Source organism: Lontra canadensis, unplaced genomic scaffold (genome assembly GCF_010015895.1).
Source record: "Lontra canadensis isolate GAN:19392208 unplaced genomic scaffold, GSC_riverotter_1.0 scaffold87, whole genome shotgun sequence".
NCBI classification, from domain to species: Eukaryota; Metazoa; Chordata; class Mammalia; order Carnivora; family Mustelidae; genus Lontra; species Lontra canadensis.
This window is the reverse complement of record NW_022631081.1, coordinates 3,589,915-3,611,789: the sequence shown is the minus strand read 5'-3', so window position 1 is coordinate 3,611,789 and position 21,875 is coordinate 3,589,915. Positions and strand designations below refer to the sequence as shown.

The 21,875-nt window shown below is 46.5% G+C and overlaps 2 protein-coding genes across 8 annotated transcripts in view; one reads left to right on the top strand and one right to left on the bottom strand.

Moving 5' to 3' along the window:
* The window catches only part of EWSR1 (EWS RNA binding protein 1), a 29,088-nt gene extending 12,916 nt beyond the window's left edge, over window positions 1-16,172 (bottom strand). For 3 of the 5 annotated variants that reach the window (XM_032883310.1, XM_032883311.1, XM_032883312.1), the window contains exons 1-7: window positions 16,064-16,172; window positions 11,885-11,921; window positions 11,691-11,742; window positions 10,305-10,428; window positions 5,111-5,297; window positions 2,959-3,126; window positions 957-1,168 (exon numbers count right to left, since the gene is read on the bottom strand). In XM_032883310.1, the coding sequence (XP_032739201.1) occupies window positions 957-1,168; window positions 2,959-3,126; window positions 5,111-5,297; window positions 10,305-10,428; window positions 11,691-11,742; window positions 11,885-11,921; window positions 16,064-16,076 (793 nt within the window). In that variant the 5' untranslated portion in view covers window positions 16,077-16,172. Of the gene's footprint in view, window positions 1-956; window positions 1,169-2,958; window positions 3,127-5,110; window positions 5,298-9,883; window positions 9,902-10,304; window positions 10,429-11,690; window positions 11,743-11,884; window positions 11,922-16,063 lie in introns of all 5 variants that reach the window. The other 2 variants (XM_032883308.1, XM_032883309.1) reach the window with 1 other exon arrangement.
* On the top strand, window positions 16,134-21,816 carry RHBDD3 (rhomboid domain containing 3). Of its 3 annotated transcripts, none has more exons than XM_032883334.1 (7): window positions 16,134-16,197; window positions 16,874-17,020; window positions 18,621-18,809; window positions 19,445-19,828; window positions 20,833-20,995; window positions 21,079-21,360; window positions 21,466-21,816. In XM_032883334.1, the coding sequence occupies exons 3-7, from the start codon at window positions 18,662-18,664 to the stop codon at window positions 21,641-21,643; spliced, it is 1,155 nt and encodes a 384-aa protein (XP_032739225.1). In that variant the 5' UTR covers window positions 16,134-16,197; window positions 16,874-17,020; window positions 18,621-18,661; the 3' UTR covers window positions 21,644-21,816. The 3 variants fall into 3 exon arrangements, with proteins under 3 accessions (XP_032739225.1, XP_032739224.1, XP_032739223.1); XM_032883333.1 differs by lacking the exon at window positions 16,134-16,197 and adding an exon at window positions 16,204-16,325; XM_032883332.1 differs by lacking the exon at window positions 16,134-16,197 and adding an exon at window positions 16,569-16,697.
* The last annotated feature ends 59 nt before the right edge of the window (window positions 21,817-21,875 follow it).

Sequence of the window (21,875 nt, the reverse complement as noted above, 5' to 3'; positions counted from 1 at the left end):
TCGTACTTTCTCCTGGAATCACAGAATGCTCAATTGCAAGGCACTAACCAAGGCACCATCTTCTTTAAACCTAACAAAGCACCTCTAAATCATGTAGGATCTTTTAACTTTAACCAAAACTGCAGGTTCATCAGAGCTGAGGTAACCTTAGTTAGCTTGGGGAAAAAACCACCCAAATAAGAAAAAGCCCTCTGGTCAACAGTTTACAGGGTTTTGTATCCTACGATGCCTCCAAAAGCTGCTTCTTTCAACTACTCTCAAGAAACAAAAACAGGAGGCAGGTTTCTTAGGGCTTTAGTATGTTGCTGAAGCTTGGGCTCGATCAAGAAGCACTACTCATCTCGTAGCCGGAATGAAACATGCCCATGGATGGAGTTTCATTAAAAAAACAACTATCCAGGTAAAAATTAAATTGTGAAGGCAGTTTTGAGTTTTTGGTTACTTCTCCATGTAAAACTAAGTGTTCTATGAGAAGAACCCCTCCCCCTCTTTTTTGCTTTATAGATGTAAAAAAACCAAACCCAAAATACAACATTTACTTGACCATCAAAACTGCAGTTTAAAAAAAAAAAGAAAGAAAGAAAAAACCACACAAAAAACTGCACTAGTCTTCAGAGCTATCTATTCACATCCTTTTAATAAGTTGGGGTGGGCAGGCCACAGGAATGCCAGCTTCACTCACTGTATGTAACACCTCCTCAGAGAGCAAGGCTGGCATCTTAAAATGTTTTCTCTGGTTAGTTACAAGCTCTCTTTCTTTCTTTGCAAGGCCTACTACCAATTAAATTGGAGAAAAGCACTCAGGTCTTTAATGGGACATCCAAGCGGTTAGCCAGGATGTTATGTCCTAAAGATGCCCTGGAGTCCAAAAGTAAACAACGGTAAAGACCATTTCCCCATGTTCAGAAACTCCAAACATAATCATTCTTATTTGGTTTTCTCTCTTAGCAACTCACTCTGCTGCCCGTAGCTGCTGCTCTGTTGGCTATATTGACTTGGAGCCTGGCTGTAGGATCCAGTTTGGGGGGGATAACTAGTGGGCGGCTGCTGCCCATAGCTGCTTTGTTGACCATAGCTACTCTGCTGTCCATAGCTGCTCGGCTGCCCATAGGTGTTCTGCTGAGAGTAACTGCTCTGATCATAACTAGTCGGCTGTGTAGAGGAGTAGCTGAAAGAAAGAAAAAAAGGTTTTTAGGAAGGAGAGGGTCATTATTTCTTCAAGCCCCGTAAATATAAAAATGTTCATAGCACGTGACACAGAAACCCTTAAAAACACACTTTCTACAAATCAACAGTCTCAATTTAAAATAAGTGAATATTTTAGTATTCAGAACGAAGTTTTAAATGCAAAACAAGGGAAAACTATTAAAAATGAATCTATATCATTATATAACCCTTAAGAGTCTCCTCTTTTACCTCCCACCTCCTTAAAACCATATTTTTCAAGTAAATTCAAGGCAAACTTGGGAATATCGTTTTTCCTGCTTTCAGGGAACAATGTGTGCATGTGCACTCAGTGGAAAAGCCACGGAGGACCAAGTCTGCCCCCAATAATTCTTCAGTCACGACAGTGACTGTTCTGAAGGTACAGGCTGCCCGATGTGTGTGTGACCACACAAATACGGAAATCTTCTCCTGACATTTGTCCAAGTTTCAAATTGTTTCGCTATACATTGTATACAGTTTTAAACTTTCAGACATGCCTGATCATCTACGAAATCTTAAGAAAAGATGGATAAGGAAATTTCAGAATCAAGGCACTAGACAAGAGTATTAAGTGGGTCTTCATCTTCTGACATGACAACCACGTGGCAGGGAACTAACCAAGGGTACCTTCTTACATAGAAATAAAGCTCAAAAGAACTGCTATTAAACTTTAGATGAACTACGGAAACTAAATAAAGACGACTAAACTAAGCCGCTATCCTATCTCCCAACATGGCTGTACAGACTCAAAAGCTTCTCTTCACTGAGTGTAGTGTTTATTCAATGGGCCAGATCAACCACCCCCTGCAGCACAGGCACAGGTGGGCTCTGAGGAAGAACAGCTGTAAGCCCTGCCCACAGATGCTCCACGCTGTATACTTACCGAGTCAGCTGTATTTTGTTCCCAAACCTGTTCACACCTGCCGCACTTTCATGTGTAAATCAATGACACTGAGCGCAAAAAGGGAAGTGCTACCTCTAGCAAAACTAAGTTAACACTTTAGGAAACAATTCAGACAGTTCATTTGAAAACTTGCTTCTAATTAAATATAAGTGAGAAAACTTGAAGTTCTTCCCCTACTTTACAAGAAACCCAAATGAGATTCTGTAGCTGTTAGGGTGGCTAACTTAGGACAGAGAGTACAGAATAAATCTGTAGATCAAAGGTCCTGGCCCAATCATTAAAAGACTTGTGCATGGGGGCGCCTGGGTGGCTCAGTGGGTTAAGCATCTGCCTTTGGCTCAGGTCATGATCCCAGGGTCCTGGGATGGAGCCCTACCCTGGGCTCCCTGCTCAGCAAGAAGCCTGCCCTCTCCCTCTCCCCCTGCTTGTGCTCTCTGTCGAAGAAATAAAATATTAAAAAAAGAGTTGTGTGTGAATGGACCTCAAGTGAGGTGAAACATAAAATGATTAAAATGAAGTTTCTTTCTTTTCATGTCTTCCACTTTACCCATCCTAACTGCACTGGAGGTGGCTTCTACGGCTGGGTTTACCTGCTTTCATATACTTGTTTCTCATCCATCTGAATTAACTAAAAGAGTGAAATTAAAAGAACATAGAGTGGTAAAAATGTTTTTGTGTTTAGAGAAGGGAGTTACTGCCTGCCAACCTAAGACTGAGGTTTTAATATAACAATCTGTGGTCAGGCTCATCACTGGGAGAGTCAGATAACATATTTCACCCGAGGAAGAAGCAAGCTGGCCAAACTGTTACTCTACTAGCTCGCTGGCTGTGCGAACAAAGATACTGACCTGGTAGGAGGATAAGATGGTGGTGCCGTGACTGGCTGCATGGGGTAGCTCCCAGGTACCTGGGGATAACTGTAGTTACTCTGTCCATATCCTAGGCTGGGCTGGTTGTAACCCCCTGTGCTAGATTGAGGTTGACTAGTCTCAGCGGGTTTGTTACCATCCTGCGGTCTAGAAGGAGAAATAAAAAAGTAAGACTTTTTCCCCCTCAGCCATAAAAGTGGGTGAGAACTCTATAACCGCTGAGCAACATGCAATGTTAGGACTGAGCTTGGAAGTAAATACAATTGTCAACTGAATTCCATCAAACCCAGTCTTGGTCCAACTGTATTTGCTGGAAGAGAACACTAAGAAAGGGGGAGAATTAATCACACCCACAGATGAGATACCAACATGTTCCACTCGTTCCACTGCTATCAAAGGCAGTTACAGTATTTTCTATTGCCAATTTCAGTGATCTGGGAGGGGAGGTGATTTGTTAGGGAAGAAAATGCTTTTTTTTCCAAAAGGGACTATGGAAGACAGACAAGAAATTGACAATAACGCAAACTGTCATGTTAAAGTAACATTTATAAATTTGGATTATTGTGAGTTTAAGTTTCTCATTTATTAGGAACAGACCTGAAAATACATGTCCTAACTTGGGACTGCCATAAATAAATCTAACCTTGCCTGAAAATCTCCATATGGAAATACCAGAATAGGGGAGGGAATCACCCCCTCCAGCCCTAGCTCCCAGCAACGCTTGGATGAATTGGGAAATATTAAATAATAAAAACCAATCCCAGTCCCAAAGGAAAAAAACAAAACAAAATCCCCAGGGTTTTCTATTACCTTTTAGCCCTAACAGTCTGCAACAAGACTGTAGCAAAGTGAGCTTCGGCTATAGTAAGCACACCCCCAAGAAGCAGGCAAACCAGATAGGATGTGGAAGTACTGGTTGCTCCAGAGCTGAAAAGGGTCACAAGCCCCCTCTTTCCAGTGGAAAAGGGAGTAGTTGACACTGATCATGAGACGGTTTTAAAGTGGTAAGGATTGAAAATCAAGGGAAAAAAAGGAGCCCCCCTCCAATAATAAAAAACAAAAACAATTGATATATAACTCCCCACTCCAGCTATGGCTTGGATATGCTATTGCAATGGATCATCAAATGGGACTTCAAACAGCTGGTAACATTCTGAAATGCCTAGGTCAACTGAAAGGGAACCCTACAGGAATCAGTTTAGTCTAGCTACTGCACAGGATCTCTAGTAGATGTAAACTACTAAGTAGCTCTGATTACTCACTGTGCACTTTAGAAGTAATTTCATGAGTGTTTGCCAGAGCTAAGTTCTTACCTCTACAGTAGGCAAAAAGTCTAGGTTACAAGTTGATCTCTTGTTTATTCCCTAAAAAGTCTTCTTTCAAATCAGAATTCAATGTTCCTTCAAGACTGTATGCAGAAGCCACCTATGTGCATTGCCTAAAGCAAAGACCTGAAATCTTCTGTTAAGTAATAATCAATACTATTTACCTGGTTCATTAGTCATGGAGTATGAAACTGTTTGCCCAAATAGTCACCCCAAAGCAAGGTACCCACTTAAGAATATATACTTGCCTACGATATTTAGATGACCAAGCCACTACATAATACAGAAAAAAAAAAGTCAATTCTTTCCACCAAGACACAAGTGTATGACTTCCCACCTCCCCTGTACTGTGAACTGCCATGTTTTTCCCAAAGAGAAAGCTGTTATCCATTTGCAAAGTCAATAAAACCAAAAGTACAATTCTATCAGTTGTTCTGTTGTGAAGGAAAACACACACTCCATTTTTTTTTCTGGGTTTGGTAAAGCAAATACAGTAGTCTCCTCCTACCCTAAAAGATCACTCTTCTCAAACTGGATGTGTAGAAACTAGACATCTGGCCAGTGACATTCCTCATCTTGGCCCCTGGATGGCACCATTTCTCTACTAAATGGAGAACAATGTGTCTGTGATGCGTCCTAAAGCATTACTGTGATGACTATAAGCACACAGTGAACCTCTAAAGGTAAGTATGTTAAGAGTGACCATTAAAGGAAAGAAGTCCTGGAATCTCTAACTGTGCATAATTGCTCTTTCCCAAAACAGGCTGATGTGCCCTAGTGTAGGAACTAGGGGAGTGTGGCCTTACCTTGCAGGTGCGGTGGCTGCCGGCTGCTGCCCATAGGCTGGGTAAGCAGGTTGAGTGCCATAAGCAGACTGAGCTGCATAGGAGGCTTGGGTGGTAGTGACCGTAGCAGTGGTGGTATCATAAGCACCAGTGCCATACCCCTGGACAGGCTGGCTGTATGCCTGGGGGGCAGTTGGAGTAGTATAACCTAGAACAAAAGAGAACTACATCAGATTTCTGGCTCCTCAGAGAGCTGCCTAAACACTTGTTAACAAAACAATTTGTAAACCACCTACTTTAAACCATCAAAATATTTAGCCCCTTTAAATACTTCCTCCTCCACTATGAGTAGCAACCAACCAATATTTAAAGCTTAAATTGTTTGAAAGTACCCAGTTTTCAGCACAGCACTCTCTTCAGCTCTAAAATCATACCTAACAGAAAGGAGGAAACAGGGTATACTACAGAAAGTGTCAGTACAGAAAACAAGGTTCCTGCTGCACCTTCCCCTCTGGATTCAATAGGAGAAAAGTTTGCTTTTGGGGATCCTATACTGGTCTTGCTAGCAGGTCTTCTGAACAATTTCAACTAGTTAAGTACCCCAAAAGACTGTCCCAGAAAAGAAAAAGCAATGACACATTGCTAAAATAGCTAAAAATGATGATCCCGTTAATAGTTCTAGCATTAAAACCTGTAATTTGGAATTATTTTTCATTCAGTCCCAAGCATTCCGACATGGGCAGTTCATGTTTAATTAAAGGAAGCTGAAATCCCAGAGAACATGTGTTTAATTTTCCATGGGAGATGTTCAAGAACTACTTTTGTTCCAGGTAACAACTAAAAAGATGCTTGCTGCCAGCAGTAAATTTTGAAATGGCACTTGAATAAGACACTACAAATTACACTTGCTTAAGAATAACCAAGACAGGGGCGCCTGGGTGGCTCAGTGGGTTAAAGCCTCTGCCTTCCGCTCAGGTCATGATCCCAGGGTCCTGGGATCGAGTCCCGCATCGGGCTCTCTGCTCAGTGGGGAGCCTGCTTCCACCTCTCTCTCTCTGCCTGCCTCTCAGCCTACTTGTGATCTCTGTCAAATAAATAAATAAAATCTAAAAAAAAAAAAAAAAAAAAAAAAAAAATAACCAAGACAGATTTATCTTATTTGACCTTTCTGATAAATGATTTTAATTAAACTTAATACCCCCCAAATAAACCTTTAAAATGTAAATGTTTTTCACATGATGAAACCATCTAAGATTCTAGGCTTGTCATCAAATTACCCACCCTCCATTCCTTTCTTATTTTACCCATCGCAAGCAAAAAAGTCTTTTTCCTATTTGGAAATACTGAAAGTAGACCCTAGAGCTAGCCATGCTGGTCCCCTAACCAGGTATCCCAAAGACCTGCTGCGTTCAGAGGTATGAGGCAAACCAAGGTAGGTTCCTTCCTGCCTCTACCAGACCAGGCAGGGATTCAGACCCTTTCATCTGGAACTTGGGCTTGCACTGTGACAAAAGCCCCACCCCCCCCACCCCCATCTGCACCTCCTAACCTGAGTTCTCATCCTGTGAGATGTGTCATAACCTTTCTGGTACTGGGCTCTTCTGACTCCTTCTAAGGGTCAGTGAGCACAACAAACTAGCCATGCAATAAAAAAATTGGGTCTAGTTCTCAGCATTTACATCCACCAAAAAGTAGTCTACATCTCACTAAAGTATAAGAGTTTCAGTACTTAGAGCAAATCTTAAATTAAGAACGCTCATTTTAGTTAAAATTTAGGCCTTAAACTTAAGTTAGAATTAAGTGTCCTCATTATACATACAACTTACTAGTCAACAACAAACACCAACTTCTCTTTTTACATTAAGTGCCACCTCCTGTAGCACAGAGTGTAATACTTTTTTTCTCCATTCCAAACATTTTAGGGAAATTCTGAAATTAATTATACACAGAGACAGTAATTTCCTCCTCAAATTGCTAGGCTGAAATATGTAAGAAAGCGTAATGCACAAAACAGAGAACCTCAAGCAATGAAGTTTTTTGAGTTGTCAAGTCATCCATCTGTTTATTTAATTTAAAAGTGCTTTGCAGGGGCGCCTGGGTGGCTCAATGGGTTAAGCCTCTGCCCTGCCCTCGGCTCAGGTCATGATCTCAGGGTCCTAGGATCAAGCCCCGCATCAGGCTCTCTGCTCGACAGGGAGCCTGCTTCCCCTGACATCTCTCTGCCTACTTGTGATCTCTGTCAAATAAATAAATAAAATCTTAAAAAAAAGTAAAAAAATAAAAGTGCTTTGCGGAGTCCTAATGTCAACCATATAAAGCACTCATTTATTTAAATTTAACTGGAATCTAATTCCGCCTACCCCATTACTCCTACACAGATTTTTTTCCCCTACATGATGACAAGACCATCTATAAGATTCACAAGGGCAATTAAAAACAACAGCAGCAACAACAACAAAGACTGATCAGGGAAATAACCAATATTATAAAACTATACAGTAACTGTTAGAGCCTTGGAGTGCTAAAGATTACGGTAATAGACACTGGGTTAATTAATAATCTTTGATTAATCTCTAGTACCCACACAAACGGCCAGGCAAATGAGCAAAAATTAACAGAGCAAAATGATTTAATGACAATAAAAAAGACCAATGGCAAAAGACAACACATCTACTCTGTGCTGACAACTTTAAGAAAAAAGGTAGTAAACATTACACAAATCAACCAAAATTTTTGTTTAACTTGAACAGTAAAAACTAAAGTTTCTATTCTAACTAATGAAATGAGAATTTATATGGCCACTTTCTCTTAAAGCCTAATTTAAAAAATTCTATTAGGAGAAAAGGGTCTTTTTCTACATTCTGCTCAATAATTATCCAATGACTTTTATGTGTAAAGACTGCATGAAGTAGGAAAAATGTGTGCTTGAAGCCACTTACTAACTGTGAGAGTCCTAACTTACTCTGGTTTAGCCTCAATTTGCCCATCCGGTTTAATTCCGGTCTCTACACTCCAAAGGTTGATGGGAGCATTAAGAGAGGTATGTATAGTTCTCCATAAACTAGAAAATCCATAAAACAGTCCTTATTAAGTGCAGTCTCTTGCTCATCAAAGCCACTGGTTTCTGTATCAGAATGTCCTACGTTTGTGTGCTCACAGTGGGACTTGTTCAATTAATGACAATGAGAACACAGGACTCTAAAGAACCTAGAAGACCCTGTGTTTCCTATGAATGACTTTATCATATCCCTATAAAATGATCTAGAAATGCCAAAGCTTAATCTAAGCTGTATTACTTATCTTCAAATGATACTTATTTTTAAAAATGAGGGAAAGCTGGGGTGCCTTGGTGGCTCAGTCAGTTAAGTGTCTGCCTTTGGCTCAGGTCATGATCCCAGGGTCTGGGATCCAGCCCCACATCAAGGTCTCTGCTCAGCAGGGAGCCTGCTTCTCCCTCTCCCTCTGCCTGCTACTCCCCCTGCTTGTGCATACTCTGTCAAAATAAAGACATAAAACCTTAAAAAAAAAAAAAATGAGGGAAGGTGGTCGGAAACTACAAACTTCTGGTTCCAAAATAATATTCAGGTATGTAACCTACAGCATGGTGATTATAGTTAATAAACTGTATCGTGTATTTTAAAGTTGATAAGAGAATAGACCTCGGATGTTCTCACTGCAAGAAAAAAAGTTTGTTAACTGTGTGTGCCAATGGATGTTAACTAGATTTTCTGTGGTAATCATTTCAGAACATAAACAAATATGGGATCATTAGGTTGTATACCTAAACCTCCTATTATGTATCAATCATAATCTATAAAAAATTAAAAGTTTGAACATGTAAAGTTCAGTCTCACAATTTCAAAATTCTGTGCTAAAAATCCAAACTGTGTAGTTCTAGCTCCAGCTTTTCCTTCAGTTGCAGCTAACACCAGCAGAAGTGTAAATAGTTCCCATCCTATTTGAGATATGCATTAGTTACACAGATTAGGAAATACTGCCCATCAAATCCAGGACACTGTCACTCAAGGACATAAATTACAGATACAGATTTTTCCCCTACTAAAGACTCTGAGATAAACTGACGTGTAACTTAGGAAATTGAAAATAGTTTGAAAATAAGAGTTTTTAGGTTTTTAAGACTTTTGTATTCAACATTCCCTTCTAATAATAAAGACAAGAATGGGTGGATAGGAAGAAGGTAGGGTTTCTAAAATGCTACACAGCAGCACTAAACATAAAAATTCTTGTAAGTTTTTCACATACTCCACTCAATCCTAGTATTAAGATACAATTTATTCTAATTCTCAGAATAGTTTATCTTTTAGCTCCCCGGAATGCTGTTCTTTAACACACACTATGAATTAAAATAATTCATTAACATTTAAAATAAAAAATAAAATGTATCTGGACTGGAAACCAACCAAGAGACAAACATTACATGCAGGGTGGTAGTCTGTTCCTCTAAATAAATCTACTCATGCAATCTATCCTTCAGGGAATGGGGGGAATCAGCTGGGGAATAGTCATCTGAAATACCTTTGGGAAAGTGAACAACTATTATTAAGGCCTGACACAAAATAATGTAAAATAAAGCAAAACCTCTCCCAAAATCACAAAAAGAAAAGAACATGGATCTGCGAATGGCACCTGAAGCAATTTCCCATTAGCACCTCGTTGTGTGTGATGTTAGAAAGTCTGAGGGTTAAACAGATGAAAACACCTAAAGGGTCAACATTACAAGGTTAGACAAGATGGAAAGCATTTCCCATGCAAGAATGAGCAGGATAGTCAAACCTGTACTGGTCCCTTCTACTGTGGAAAGCACAAAACAAAAAGTAGAGGGTACACTATCAGATGAAGCAAACAGATGTGAAAATCAGTTTGATTTTAAGCAGCTCACTTTAAGAAGGCTCATTCTTACCCAGTATTACCATTAGCACAATCTTTTACATATTCTCCATTTTGTTTTAAGATTATTTGATACACTGACTGAAATAGTTAAAAGGAAACTATCCCACCCACATTCTTTCAGAAATCCTCCAGAAGACTATAAGGGAATGGGGTGGTGGTGGGGGGAGATAGCTCCATCTAAGAATAAAGGATCCTCAGATGCCAAGGTATGGAAAAGAATATACACCTGAGGCCATACATAACAAGATTCTTAGAAAACACCCCAGTGGCTATGATCTAAAAGTCTCTCCAAGGCAGGCCTTACCAGCAGGAGGCTGTCCATAAGAAGTTGCATAGGCGGTCTGCCCATAGGTAGCAGTGGTCTGAGCTTGGGTATAGCTGACATCAGTGGGCTGTCCATAGGTTCCATAACTTTGTTGCCCATATGCCTGCTCAAAGAAAATGGATGCAAGTTCATATATAAACCTTGTATTTTAGTAAAAATAAGTAAATAAATAAATAAAATAGATCGACTTATTTCTAAGTCTCTAAATTGGAAGAATCAAAGCCAGAACTACTGCTTTCTAGTAAACATAAAAAACAGGCAAGTGATCACAGTATCATGCTTGCTTGCTTTCCCTTACCTAATCCACTTGTATTTTTATAAACTTAACTACAAAAAAGTTCCTGAGATAATGAGGCAAACTCTCAGTTAACTATACAGGAGATTAACAAGACACTCTCAAGGGATGGGCAATAACGGAACAGGTGTGTAATTGCCAGCACTTAGTGTAGCACCGTTTTTAGCAGCTGGAGACAAGTGTTAGGAAGACAAAATGAACCAAGATAAAGAAAAGGAAAATGGGATTAAAATCTGTTAGTTTGAAAACCAGATTTTCAGCTTGACCTAAATATTTAAAAATTTACACTACTTCGAAGAAAATGACCCAGAACACTGCAAGTCTCCTTAAGGTTAACATATCAAAAACTGTCTTTTAAACTTGGACATCAGTAATCTGGCAAGGAATGAGGTATTCTTCCAGCTATTAGCATGATCACGTTCTAGATTTGAATGACCTGTCAGAGGCCTCACACATCTGTCTGTCCTAGAATATTTCAATGGCAGTTATTAGTATCCATTTTATGTCATTGACCATTTCAGAATTCGAAGTGGTCTTGAGAACACTAGGATGCTAATTTCTAGAATCTGTTGGCCTAGGCTTTTAAACACAAACTCATGTACTGGAAAGGGCTCAGAAGCTCTGTAGCTAGGCAGCCATATAGATCTGACCCTGTCATTTACTATGTGGCCACTGGCAAATGACCTCTCTTTGTGCTGCAATTTTTTCATTTGCAAAATGTCCTAATAACATCTTCTTCTGCAGAACTACTATAAAACTAAATTAAATTAATTTAAACATAATATAATATGTAAAGGACCAACTAACTACCGAGCAGGGCACTTAACTTGAGAAATGATACTAGAAAGGTGTGGAGAGCTAGCAACTCCCAGTTTGGGTATGGTGTCATTAATAACGGCATTCCCATTGTGAAAGTATAAAACACCTGAGTACTTTAATGATTATAAGCACATCATACTTTCCTAGTACCTGATTTTTTTTAAAAAAGAGCTATACTAGCTGTTGTTTTAATGGAGGACAGAAATACTTTGTTTTGGGATATAACCACATCCAAATATCTTAAAGATTACCTGGGTGGTCTGTGCATATCCTTGAGTGGGTTGGGCGGTGTATGCACTGTAGCTGTAAAAGAAATTAAATGCAAGAACTGAATACAGAGCATTCAGATTCCATTAAAAAGTCCTCTACAACTCCAGGAGGCTTGGTACTCTAAAAACATTATAATCAATCATACCCAAAGTACTGTTACAAAAGACTGACTTACCCCTGCTGGGCTGCAGCTTGGCTGTATGTACTGTAATCTAGAGAAAATGAGAAGAGAAAATAATGTGAAGTCAGCAGAGACAAGGAGAAGGAAAAAATAGGGGGAGGAGGAATTCAGGTGGAGGAAGATAAATTCTTTAAACTGTTCATAGAGGGGAAGTACAGGCCAACACAGATCCAAATGAGTATCTCTTCTCCCTTAACACCAAACCAAAATATGAATCTAAGCCAGTTAAACTCAGAAAGTTTGAAATACAGTGCCAGCTAATGAGGTCAAGATCAGCTGATTTGGCAGATACTTTAAAGGTTCCCATGACCACAACCGCCCCCCGCCCTTTAACTGCAGGCTGTCATTTCAAATACATGATCATCATCCTGAGACTAACAGAAAACAAGATGAACCAACATGAACAGAAGTTTTACCTTCATATAAAAATGAGGCATGCCAAATATTACAGTGTTTAACATCAGACTGGTTACAATAGCAGCTGCATCTCCCCAAAACCTAGTTTTTCTATCACTCCCTCACTAACCATAATTCCACAGCAGAGCTGTGACATGGAGGGGCAAAAGACATCATCTCAATTCAGTATTTCAAAGGCTTTCCTGACTGTATCAGGGCTAAATTTCTACAGTAAGTCAAAAGCTAGACACGATAAAAATCACAGCAGAGTTAAGACAGAATCCTGATAACTGGCAGAGAAAAAAGCATGTAATCTTTCCGGGAGTAATATGGTTTTAGGTAACATCAACTTTGAAAAACTCACAATGATTTCAACTCAAGAAAAAAAAAAAAGCCCACAACTTTACTTTACTTCGCCTCTCTCTACATAATCTTTCCTTTCTCTTTTCATATGAAATGTACAAACACACAAAAAGGGACAAAAAATTGGTCCACTGAGAGGTCTATAAAAGTAGTGAAAACAAATAGAAAATAAAATGATTAAGAGGTTTTCACAGCACTTCCGAACTAAATACATATTTTAAATAAGTATTTTTTTTTAAAAGACTTTATTTATTTATTTGACAGAGATCACAAGTAGACAGAGATCACAAGTAGGCAGCGAGGCAGGCAGAGAGAGGAGGAAGCGGGCCTCCCGCTGAGCAGAGAGCCCAATGTGGAGCTCGATCCCAGGACCCTGGGATCATGACCTGAGCCGAAGGCAGAGGCTTTAACTCACTGAGCCACCCAGGCGCCCCTTTTACAAGTATTTTTAAAAGTTCTGCCCAATGCTTTGCTCTCCACAAGAAATACATATCTTATTCTACGCTAGAAAAGAGTACTGCTATTAGTACTGAAGAAAAGGGTCCTTTCTTTTCCAATCAGAAAGTAGCCCCTCATTTGAAAGCAACAATGGACGCCTCAGCTCTTCACGGAAAAGTTCTTACCCCCACACTATCCAAAGCCTGCCTCACAGTCCACCTGACCTGAGAGCATTGTGGTGAATCCATCTTTCAAAGTAGGATCACCTTTCTACCTCTTTATCTTAACTACTTTACTTCCTCTGTACATCCTTAACTCAGAACCCTGATTCATCAACATCAAATCAACTGCCTAAAGGTTTTGTGTAATGAACACATTGATTCAAGACAATCTTACGGCAGTTTAAGGTTAAACCGTAAGGCATTTTCAGTAGCACAACTCATGCTTTCTATGCAGCACATTAAAAATAAATGCAAATCACTTCTTCCATGTGGCATTTACAAAACAAATGATGCATCAAAAATAAAATATTTCAACCTACGTTTTGCTGAGGTGTCTCATGTGAGAAATGATTCTAAATTGCTGACATGGAAGTTCGACTTTGCAAGAGGACTTTTACACGAGAACAGTTATGTAAAACAGAAAACTGGCAAAGCTGATATGGAACAACGAATGATCTCAGATCAGTGAGAAAGCAACCCATTTAGTCCCATGGTGGGCTAAAGGAGGGAGCAAACTTGTTTCCTGAAAACTTACGTTATCTACCTACCACTCACAAATGTATGGAGTCACAAATGTTCGTTACACAATGGTCAGATTTTTTAGCAGTCATGCTTTGTTTTTAACCCCTAACTGTGCAGCTGAAGACTTCACTAAAAATACAGGACAGATGGAGAAGCAAGGGCTATAATCCAGGAGGCCTCTAAAATGCTGGCACCATTCTCTTCTTGGTGGTGACTTGGGAGTTTGCATTGTAATTCTTTGTTAGACTGGACAAATACTCTACTCTCCTATACGTAATATGCATGAGAAGAAAAACCATCTATCTTGACCTAAAATAGTGGCTTTTAGATGCTTTAAAAACAGTAGAGATTTAGAGCTTCGAGCTACCTAGGGAGTTAAAATCAGTATGGGGCAATTTGTGGAAACCAAAAGCTTTGCTGTAAGGTCAAGAGGTTAAGGGCTCAAAAAGCTCTTAAAAGATCTAGCCTCATGCCTTCATTTTGAAGGAAAGGAAACCAAAGTCCAGATAAGTATAAGCCTCCAGCTGACATACTACTGTGTGTCTATGTAAAACACAACTGTAATTCTACTATAATATATGGAGGTTTCCAATAAACAATTTGAGCGAAGTAAACCAAGAAACTGGCATGTCCAGCCACGCAAAAATTTCACTGTACACATTCTGACTCCCCACGCTTCAACAGGAAAGGAGAGTAACATTCCCCCTTACAAAAATTCAAACACTGCAAGGAAGAGGAAGGTGCAAAAGGCTCTGTAGAAAACACTTCCCACCAGGATGTGTCTTGGATTGTGGTATTTCAGAGTCCTCTCTTCCAGGGGCATTCTGAACCCTAGCACTAACAGCCAGCCATTTACCTGCCTGTCTTACTGATCACACAGCTCAGGGAGCCTTAAATTGTCTTTAAGTTGCTGGATTCTCGACCCGTTTCCAATCAAATCTCCGAAGGACCCAGAGCTTTTCTGTCTTCCCTCGACTTCTCCCAACGCTTCTAAGTCCTGGTAGGTTGCCTAAGAATACCCCCAGAGGCCAAAAAAGAAAAAAAAAAAAAAAAAGCCCCACCCTACCGATAACCGCAGGTTAGTGCACAAACAGGCTGCGAACTACAAGTGATTTCTACGCTACAAGGTTAAACAACTCGTGTAAACGAGACCACCCTACATTATCACATTTGAGCTCCCATCCCGGGCCTTCTTTCAAAGTACAGCATGCGTCTCCTTTCAGTCTCTCCTATCAGTCCACGAAATAAACAAGGCTGCCGGCTTAACCTAGGACAATAAACTTGCGAGACGATTGCTTAAGCGTAATTCAAATGCCGACTCCGGCCTTTTGTTTCTCCTAGGTCAAAGAGGCCAGAATTTTCTCGCGGTAGGTATTTGGGCCTCGCTATCCGGGCTGGTCTTATTATAAAACGGATCTCCCTCGGCGTTTGCTGAAAAATGGCCCTGGGAAGCACTTAATTGCTTTTTGGGGAAGAAAGTAGGTGGGATTAATAAGAGTAATAACGAAGAAGCCGGCGGGGGGGGGGGGTGGCGCCGATTGGGGAAGCACATTCCACCCAAAACCCAGTCAGGCAGAAGTTCGGTTTTGGGCTGGAACCCGCCGAGAGAGCAGCTCGGCTGCACCGGACGCCCCAGCCGACCAGGCCCATTACGGGGCGCCCGCTCATAGGTCTGCACCCCTCGGCTCACAAACCCGCGATGCCTTTTTTATTTGCTTTTCTCCCCAGTTTCTCCACCAAACAGTAGCCCTCCGGCTTGAGCCGCGTCCCTGGAAATGGGGGAGGGAGGCTGGAGAAGCGGCGTTGCTGCGGCTTCTCCAGCAGCCATCGACCCCCCCCACCTCCGGTTTAGGGGTGTCGGGCTCCAGGCCTTGCCGAGCCCTCCCCCAACCCTCACGCGGGGCCCGGGAGGTCGCAGGCCCCGCCCACGTGGCGGGTGCCCGGGTGCGCGGGGCCAGACGGCTGCCACACAATGGAGACCACGGCAGGCTCCGCGCGCCCCCGCCGCCGCATGCACCACGCGCGCCGGGGGCGCCGGAAGGTTCCAGAACCGGCCTTCCCGGTGGGGGGAGGGGAGAAGAACGCGGGCCCTCGAGCTCGTCGGGCCGCGGCGGGTACCTCACACCCTTCTCGGCAGCTCCATTCAGTCATCCCGGCCACCCCTAGAGACGAGCGGCCCCTGATTTGGGTGTCCCGGCTGTCGCCAGCGCGACAGCGATTCCACCACACTCACCCGTGGACGCCATTTTCTCTCCTTCCTTCTCGTTCTCTCAACGTCCGTCTCCCTCTCGCTTTCCCTCTAGGCGCCGCACTGCGCAGGCGCGAAACCCGCAACCTCGGGCGCTACCACCGGGGCAGGCCACGGGGGTGAGGGAAGGAGGGATGAACCACAGCTTTCTCGTCCTTCCCGCCCGCAGCTCTTGTCCTAATGCTCTCTAAAGAGCGCTGGACATGACGTGCGGGCCAAAATAGCACCAAAGGGTCCGGAGCGGCGGGTGAGCGGGTATTGATTTCAAGCCGGGGAGATTCTCCTTACAAAGCTAAGCTCTCCGGAATGGTTTCGTCCGCTGGCTCTAGGGACCGTCTCTGAAGAGTCTGCCTTGAAGGGACACGGAGGCCGGCGGGAGGGCTGGGGGAAGGGACCCGGGCCTAGAACAACTGCTGACTAATCGGCGGGCGGCTGGCGGCGGGCGGCGGGCGACGAGGAAGGGGGGATGGGTGGGGTGGCGCGCTGGCTCCGCCGGGGTCACGCGCCCGAGTGCAGGCAGAATGGGGTCTGGGCTTTCGGGCCTCGCCGGGAAGCTGGAGTCCTGACTCCCAGCCAGGGACTCCACATGGCATTCCAGGGGCGGGGGGCACGCTCTGCAGTGAGTACCCCGGACACGTGGCCTGAGCCGGAGGGGGAGGGGGCCGAGGCGGGTGGGGTAGATGGGAGGCACCTAACGTAGCTCCGGATCCCGAGAGCCCCTCCCCCCCCATTAACGGTCAAGGTTGAGAAGGCCCTTTAATCTTAATCCCCCATCCAATACCCTTGTTTTTACAGAAGGAGAAACTGAGGCCCAAGGAATTGGGGTACTTTTCCTAAAGTCATAAAGCTGAGTTCGACCTGTACCGTGGGATCCCCACTCTCTCTCAGAAGAATCTACCCTATCCTTGTCTTCTCATTCTGTCCTCTGAGCTTCCCAGTAAGGTAGGCGGGCCTGATGGTGCACAGCCCCATTTTATTGTTGAAGAGACTGAGGCCCAGAGGGTTCCAGTTCCAGTTCTGTTTGTCCATGGGCAAGTCCTTCAGCTTTGGAAAGTGCCTATGGGCGGGCGGTTTGGAGGGTGCAAGAGGAGGCTTTCAGTGGGTGTCTTGGCTTTGGGCTTGGCTGGCACCTGTCTTGCCTTCCCGGACACAATCTAGCCTCCCCAGGCAGGTGCCCAGGCCCAAGGAAGGGCAGGGCTCACCCAAATCTTTCACAAATGTATGGAGTCAAAAATGTTCCTTATACCTGGAGCCAAGCTAGAGTCTCTCTTTCAGTGAACACATACAGAGAATCCACCTGCCATCTGCCTAGACTACCTGCCTGGGAAGAAAGGCTGTGCTTACTAGATAGGATAACATCCACAAAGCAGGGGATGGGGCATTTGAACTGGGCTTCAAGGGGGTGAGGAGGAGCTTGCCTATTGGAGAGATGGACGGAGGGACATTGCAGGTGGAGGAACTTTCTACATTTTTCCAGCAGGAAACTGACAGGTGGGTTTTGATGCTGAGGTTGCCCATGGCAAGGGAGCAGATGAGAAGTCTTGTCTCTCTGAGAGCCTGCCTCTTGCATCATGAAATCTGGTCACTGGGAGTCTTGACACAGGCCTGGCCACAGCTGAGGGGGTTTCAGCAAGTCCTGTGCCCTGTGGGCCAGAGCTTGACCCAGCTAGCCTGGAGCAGCTGCTTCCATGTTGAGGTGTCCCCTGGTAGGGCTATCTGGTGGCTCCTCGGCCTCCCACAGTTAGTGGGATGGCTACAGTTTATTGAACAGAAGCTGTGAGCTGGGCCCTGCCTTAGTCCATTCCTTTTTCTCATCCTTTGGGGAGAGGATTTTCTTAATCCCCATTTTATAGATGAGGAAGGAGAAGCTCAGAGGGTGGGAAACTTGTCCAGGGAGGCACAGCAGGAAGAAGTGGAGGGGATATTGGAGCCTTCCTGTGAAAGGGGGGGCTAGGGCCAGAGGGGTTGTGTTCAGAGCTAGAGGAAGGGGATGACTGTCCAGTGTCACTTTGTATGCCTTCAGAGTGTGGGATTCCTGCCCCCTTCCAGCTCTTCTGCCTCACTCCTTTCCTAATATGCCTGCCTGTTGGCTGGCCTCACCCCCTCTATCAGGGGCAGCGGAGCCCACCTAGAGCTCTAAGGCTGGGAGGAAAGAGGAAGGTGCCTGGTCTCCAGCCCAAGGGAAGAGAGAGGCAGAGGAAAGCTGGAGATGGTCCTGAGTTTGCCCTGGGGTGTTGTACCCCTCCTTCTGGGAGTCCGGAGCCCTAGTTCATCTTCGCTGGCCTTGCGCCTCCCACCCCAGGCTTTTCTTCAGAGCCCTTTTTGGCTTGGCCTCTCCCCATCCTCACACACACAGGCAGCTGGGATGGCAAGATGGCAGGATGGCTAAGCACGTGGTTAGGATCTGAGCTCCTGTATGGTGGAGTTGCTGGGCCTGCCTCTCCAGCTTGTTTCTACTGTAAAATGGGGCCATCAGGAGGGTAGTTGAAAGGAGTTGGATAAAAATTGCAGTAATAACTGTGTTATTTTCCTTCACTCCTAGCACACGGCCTCAAGACCACCCTTGACACCGTCAGCCACGTTATGCATGCCCAAGGTCCCCTCAGCCTACCGTCCCTGACGCTGCCTCTTGCCTCCTCTGTCCTGATGCTGCTGCTGGGCAGCCTGTGGCTGGTGGGGGCTGGGCCCAGCCTTGCCCTGGCCCCCGAGCTGCTGCTGGACCCTTGGCAGGGTGAGGGCTGGCCCCTTGGGCCTTTGAGGAGGCAGGAGACTTGCTCTAGGGCCTGAGACCAGTTCGCAGGAGCACCAGGTCCTGCACTGGTCAAGCAGGGATAGGATCCAGGGCATGGGGGAAGCTTGGCCTTGGACAGGAGCGTGCCCAGCTCATCTGCAGCCCAGAAGGGAGGGCGGAGCACCCAGGCAGAGGGGCCAGTGAAGGGTGGGAGCGTGTAAGTAGGAATTCTTTTCAGACAGCTTCCCTTCTTGGTGGCTTTCCTTTAAAATAAGAACTCAGGCTTTCAGCTTAGTATGAGAATGTTGAGGAGGTCCTGGGAGTTTAAGGAGTGACCCCAGCTGCATGGTCGTTTCCTAGCAGACATTAAGTGAGTTGCCCATAGTTGGGTTGCTCTTGAGAAGACTGAGTGGTGGGCCCGACCTGCTCTGGTTAACACAGCAGTGGAGCAGCCACAGCATGTGGAAGCCCTTGCTCCCCTTCACGGGTGATTGAAGTGCTGGCAATGGGCAGACAGTGGCTCCTGGGGTGAGGAGGCTGGCTTAGCAGTGTCCTGCAGCGGTGTGATCACCACCCTGGGCCAGCACTGGGGGTTAGGGCTGCTGACCCTCATGTAAGCTCCTTCTCTCTCTCAGCACACCGGCTGCTGACCCATGCCTTGGGCCACACGGCCCTACCTGGCCTGCTCCTGAGCCTGCTGCTCCTGCCCACTCTGGGCTGGTGGCAGGAGTGCCACCTGGGAACTCTGCGGTTCCTGCATGCCTCTGCCCTGCTCGCCCTGGCTGCTGGGCTCATGGGGGTGCTGCTGGCGGGCCTTGGGGTGTCCAGTGCAGCTGGCGGCTGCGGCTACATGCCCGTCCACCTGGCCATGCTGGCAGGGCAGGGTCACCACCCTCGCCAGCCCCAGGGGGTCCTGCCACCGTGGCTCCTGCCCTGGCTCCTGCTGGCCTTGACACCACTGCTCAGCTCCGAGCCGCCCTTCCTGCAGCTCTTCTGCGGCCTTCTTGCCGGCCTGGCCTGTATCCTTTGCCGGGGCTCAGGGTCCATGTGGACATGTGGGTTCTGTGGCTGGGCCCTCCCACCCCCAAGGATGCCTGGGAGGGAAATGGTGCAAGAGGGTTGGGCCCAATGATGCCGGACAGCGTGCGTGGACACATTCTGGGAGCATCCCCGGCTTCTCTAGCCAGGCTCCGGGGCGGGGGCGTGGGGTGGCCTCAGGGCCAATGGCCAGGGGGAGGTGCCAACTGCCAACTACTGTTTAAAGGAGGGCCAGGAGGGCCGAGGTGACCCAAGCAGGCACCCAACCTGGCTCTCCCCAGTGAGGGAGGCATCTGAGCTACGACGTGATGATGTGATGTGCGGGATGAGGGGCTCAGGGGAAGAGAAGTGAAAAAGAGAGCTGGCCGGGCAGGAAGTGTGAGGCCAGGGTGGGAGTGAGCCTGGGGGTCAGCACTGAAATGGGGAACACCTATGCCTGGTGGTGCATTAAATATAGACTTTTGCTCCAAAGATGCTTGATGCCTCTTGGGGGAAATGGTGCCTTTGAAGAGAAGAGTGGGCACAGGCCGACCTCCCCCTGGGGTTTTTTTAGGCCTGGGGACACCAGCTGCCCGGCCTGGCAGAATCCTGGCATAGGGAGTATGCCGCCGTGGCTGAGGGCTACGGGGGAGTGTCAGTGGGCCCCAGGGTGGGCCTTGAGTCAGACCTGAGCAGTCTCATGGGGCTCTGGGAACAGAGCAGGTGTGGGGGCGGGGTACGGGGGAGACACACACCTGGCTCCACCTCTTACTGGCTGAGTAGCTTCCGGCAGGTTCCTTTCCCGAGGGCCTCCGCTTTTCCCCAAGCGCTGATTAGGGCGAGGAGACACTGAGGAGACATCCCTTGCCAGGCTGCAGTGAGGAGAGACCGGGGAATGGCTGGCACACACAGCCCGGGCCCTGGCATGCAGTGTGGGCTCCCCCACGCCCCCTTCCCCAGCTGGCTTGGGTTCTCCTTGACCAGCTGCCCTGCCCTGGGCAGACAGATGCAGCAGGGGCCTTCCGGTGGCTGGAGCTGTCAGAGCGGCGGCTGCAAGCACTGCAGGAGGGCGTCTTGTGCAGGGCACTGGCCGGGGGCTGGCCGCTCCGACTCCTTCCTACCCCAGGCATCCCAGCTGAGCTGCCGCTCACCCATCCTGCCGGAGCGAGGTGAGCACAGTGCTGAAGACACCCCTTGTGGCAGCTGTGGCAGGGGCTGGCAGTCAGGCCCTCTTCTACTTCTGCCCCTCCAGGCCTCCCACCCCCGGACCTCCTTACATGGCCTCCCCTAGCCTCTGGGCCCTCAGTGAAGGCTCAGCCCTGCTCCTGCCAGGCCTGGGGCCTGTGCAGCCAGCCTGGGAGGGCTCCTCAGAGGTGGGCCTGGCCTGGGCTGGGCCCAGCTTCCCCCCAGGGACCCCACTGTGGGCAGCCCTGGATGAGCAGCTGCTGCAGGAGGGGATCGAGGCCTCACTCCTCGAGGGGCCGCGTCCCGAGAGCCCACTCCGGGTGCCCAAGTCGTCTGTCTCCTCTCTGCGGTAAGGCGGGGGGTGGAGGGGTGGGGGGTCCCCTGATGCAGGGGCAGGAGGTGGCCCTGACGTCCCCTCCCTGTCCCCCTCCCCATCCCCACCCCCATCCCACAGGCTGCAGCAGCTGGAGCGCATGGGCTTCCCCACAGAACAGGCAGTGGTGGCCCTGGCAGCCACAGGCCGAGTGGAGGGTGCCGTGTCGCTGCTGGTTGGGGGGGAGGTGGGCACCGAGGCCCTGGTGACTCAAGGGAGGGGCGGGCCCGCTCACCCTGAGGGTCCTGGTCCTCCCTAGCCCATGCAGGCCCTTGGGTGACAAGAGGCTTGGCCCTTTGGTGGGTAGCCTGAGCCCAGCCCTGTCTGCCAAGGGTTGCAGTGTGGTTCGGAAGAGGCCCCTCCAGCTCCCCACCCTGGTACTGTTTAGAATAAAAACCAGTTCATTTTTCAAGCTGGACCTCTGTGGATGCAGCCGTTGTGTCGGACTCTTCTGTATTGGCAGCAGGGGGGATGAATGAATGAACAAGCAG